Raw genomic sequence first — 3,707 nt, 5'->3', positions numbered from 1 at the left:
TCTGGGTAGCATAACTTCTTTATTTGATACAGGATGACACAAGTTATAATGCTGATATAAAAATATGAAAATCTGTTGTATAAAAAAAACTCCAAGCTTATCCCCAAAGTATTCTGTACAAATACACCACACACACTTATACACATGCGCACAAACACATTCTGCAAATACATTTCAAAGCTGCCAAACAGTGGCTCATTCCTAGCAGGCGCTACATTTCACAGAGAAGTGAAAAGAATCAAAGCGGTGGCTCATATTCATCAATTTTGCTATACTGGCTATTACATTGAGGATGTGGTTCTTGTTATAGTGAACCGTGCACATTCACATTCTCTGTCAGCAACAGGAAATACCAAATTTACTGAAACATGATCCATATGGTTAAAAGTGATATATAATGTCTGACAGGGAGGTGAAACATCTGCTGCCCTCTCTTTCAATCTTCTCTTCTTTTTCTCCTTTTAGTGGTCTGCAGAGACAAAAGTTATGATCAAGATTAATGCAGTAACTCAGTTTCTCTGTCTTGAATTTAAGTATGTATCTCTGTGTGTTTTACCTAAATCTTCCTGTTGTTCAGAATATCAATCTGTGCCTGGACCCAAATGTCATTTGGATTGGCGCAGACAGTCCGCTGTCTTTCATGTGAAGGTCGCTTCTTCATCAGAAACCTGCACATTTTATGATTATTGTTTAATAATATCAAGCTCACTGCACAACTTTTGCTTCAAAGACACCAGTGTAAACACCTAAAAGTGCTGCTATAAGCTTGGATCAATAAGCAGGTTGTTTCTTTTTCCATTCGTTTCTGCCAATTTATTATTTTAGAAAGTTTCAACAATGCAAGAAAGCAAAAGGTTTGCTGAGGGCAATGAAGGACATAACATTTTTCACTCACACAACGGCTCTGATGTTGCAATCACCATCTGTTTCCTGCATCCTGTAACTTTCAATTCTTTTCCTCACGTTTGCTTTCATTCCCGTAACATAGCCGATGCAGCAGTCACCATATGAGCCTGAAGAAACAGAAGGATTCAGTTACAGAGGATTAGAGCAAGATAAACTGCCTCACTTAAAAATGTCACTCACTGAGGCAATCACTCAATTTGTTCACTCTTGGGGTCAAACAGAAAAAACTAAAGCTAATTTGGCAAGAGCCTGACTCTTTATTAGGCTTTTTATGAGTATTTCTGTGCTTACTGGCAGAACATATGTCAAAATGACCACTCTTTAGTCTTGATGTTATGGAATATTTGTAATTTGTGGACTTTTGACTCAATATTAACAGGAAAAAAAAACCACAATCATGAGTCTCACAAATTGCTATGTCAATCAATTATCATGAACATATTTTGTATCAACAGACAACAACAAAAAGCAAAGATCTCAGGATTGAATTTAACTGTTAAAATGCATTAATTATAAAATATCCAAAAACTTTGGTGACTTTATTTTGTCAAAATCCACTGGGGTGGGGAATGCACTGAATGGACCCATTTTTGCGATCCTAATATTTATAAACTCTTGGCTACAGTCCTGTTCATATGGTAATGAGATACTTACTACCTGACTTTTAATTTGGGTTACAGAATTTGTAATTTGTCAGTTTGGGAAATAGGACCCCAAACGGTAACACACCCTTATTGTGTTTGTTGACATACACATGCAGTGATTTCCCAAATAGCTCAATATTTCTTCCTAATCTTACTCTTTTTGTAAAAGTAATAATTCAGTTTTTCATACTTTGCCCTCTCCCTCAACTTGTAATGTATAATCAACTGAAAACCATCTATTTTATTCATTAAATTGATGCCTGTTGTTTTCTAGTTTTTCAAACCCATGACAAGATTACAGCATGAAAGCAGTCTGTAGAAGAAAGCCGAGACGGATTACACTTTGGTATGAAGTCTTTCACTAATAATTCTGCTCACTGAAACAGAGGATTTAGCTACAATATAAAGGAATGTGGATTGTGAAATACAGCTGCAGTCATCATTTAACCAAGTTTGGTTAAAGCAAGACTCCATATATTCTTCACAGTGATTAACAAAAGAACTCAGTTCCACTTAAACTAGTTCCCTTTTTTGTAGTTTGCAACTTACATAAAATGCTAAAAGAGTTAATAACTATTATTAAAAAATGCTCAGTTAAATCTGTGTGCAGTGTAACCACACATTGCTATTACAGTATGATGGTTCTGGTTTGCATCTGTTGTACTTACCTTGAGCAAGACTCAGGTACATGCAGGTGAGGAGCAGAAGAAAGAAAAGAGCCTGGAACTTCATGGCTGCTGCTTGTTGTCTGGATTTCTGCACAGACACAAACAGATTAAACCACAGAGCAGAGCAAAAGAGAAAATGAGAAGCAGAGTCTGCCACCTCCCCCTACCTTGTACATTTTCTCTGCTTATGTAATGTTGTCTATCACAAACCCCCTCCATCTGAACTTTTGTGAAAATGGAAAAGGCTGTATCTTTGACCCTTGATTAAATGTTTTTTTAAATCCTTGTCTGGTTTCCAGCTGTGTGCAGCTGTTTCATCTCAGTGGCACTGAGTGTAGTGGGGGCTGCACTGCAGAAACCAAGTGAGTTTGTGACAAATTATGGCTGGGTTCCCTCTCTACAGTTATCTTTTAACAAACTAAATACCTAAAGCAATAAACAACATATTTACAAAAGCACCAAGAATATGATGGGATTAATTCATAAGCATGCACAGCAACGTACCTGCTCACAGTCAGTATTTCACCAAACCTCCTGAGATGGAAAACCTTTTGTCCAGTGCAGCAGCTCGCAGTGACTCTATTCTCTTATAGTGCACACATGAAATCTGCCCTCCCTCCTTTACCACACCTCCTCTGACATGCCAACAACACTCCACGTTTTACAACTGCTCAGTAAAAGTGAAATTTGATCATTGAATCCCATAAGGCCACCTCCCTGCACACACACACACACACACACACACACACACACACACACACACACACATTTGAACAAGTACAAGGACAAAAATATATTTGTCTTTTCTGACAACTATTTTGAAATTGATCCGGTATTGAGAAAGAGGACTGCAGCCAGCAGTGGGAAAATGGGGGCACGTGTGCACCATAAATGTACGTCTGCTAAAAGTGCTTGTGTTTGCTCAGTTATTATTCTAAGTGTCTGGCAGTTTATTGGAAAGGACACCTATGGTGATAGACTTTTATGCTAAAGAGTGAAATCCTTTTTGTCTAACAAGAAACAGCCCTGAAATTCCTATTGCTAATTCCACTGGATCCCATTTGAATAAAAAGTGATTTTTAGCGTGTTTACATGTTTAAAGCAGGAATATTTTCACATCTAACTGGGTGCATTTGTGACAAAGCTAAAACATATTTTGTCTCAATCATTCCAGTATTTTCAGGACATATAATGTCATTTTGGGTTGGAAATGTGTATAAGGACTGGTAACTGTTAAGGTTATGCAGCCACAGATATAAAGGGAGGACCACGGATAGGGGATGCAGATCTTTGTCTGTGTGGGTTGAATGCGCTTTGATCCGTTGGAGATGCCTCGGGCCTCCAGTAGGGCGATCTTGCTCCTCTCCCTCAAACTAGTGAAGATGCTTTTGTTGACATCATGGTATGCTGGAATGTAAATAACAGACGCAGATGGTTACCTACTTGTAAATACGTAAACCATGAAGTCCAGTGACAAAGCAGCAACATC

The 3,707-nt window shown here is 38.0% G+C and overlaps 1 protein-coding gene across 1 annotated transcript; it reads right to left on the bottom strand.

The window, feature by feature from the left end:
• Positions 1–2,856, bottom strand: ccl25b (chemokine (C-C motif) ligand 25b). Its single transcript, XM_088077784.1, has 5 exons — positions 2,723–2,856; positions 2,219–2,306; positions 896–1,013; positions 557–668; positions 1–469 (listed from the first exon to the last, which is right to left on the bottom strand). The coding sequence occupies exons 2-4, from the start codon at positions 2,280–2,282 to the stop codon at positions 557–559; spliced, it is 294 nt and encodes a 97-aa protein (XP_087933910.1). The 5' UTR covers positions 2,283–2,306; positions 2,723–2,856; the 3' UTR covers positions 1–469.
• Positions 2,857–3,707: the final 851 nt, after the last annotated feature.

This window comes from Plectropomus leopardus, chromosome 5 (assembly GCF_026936395.1).
Source record: "Plectropomus leopardus strain MGB_pleo_1.0 chromosome 5, ASM2693639v1, whole genome shotgun sequence".
Taxonomy (NCBI): Eukaryota; Metazoa; Chordata; class Actinopteri; order Perciformes; family Serranidae; genus Plectropomus; species Plectropomus leopardus.
Note: the sequence above shows the minus strand (reverse complement) of the source record. Positions and strands in the feature narration are given on the sequence as shown.

Excerpts from the sequence above, each read along its gene's own strand:
- ccl25b (XM_088077784.1), bottom strand. The coding sequence starts at position 2,282 with ATGAAGTTCCAGGCTCTTTTCTTTCTTCTGCTCCTCACCTGCATGTAC. Across the intron at positions 1,014-2,218 it reads GTACCTGAGTCTTGCTCAAG|GCTCATATGGTGACTGCTGC; the intron begins GTAAGTACAACA and ends CTGTTTCTTCAG. Across the intron at positions 669-895 it reads TGCAACATCAGAGCCGTTGT|GTTTCTGATGAAGAAGCGAC; the intron begins GTGAGTGAAAAA and ends TAAAATGTGCAG.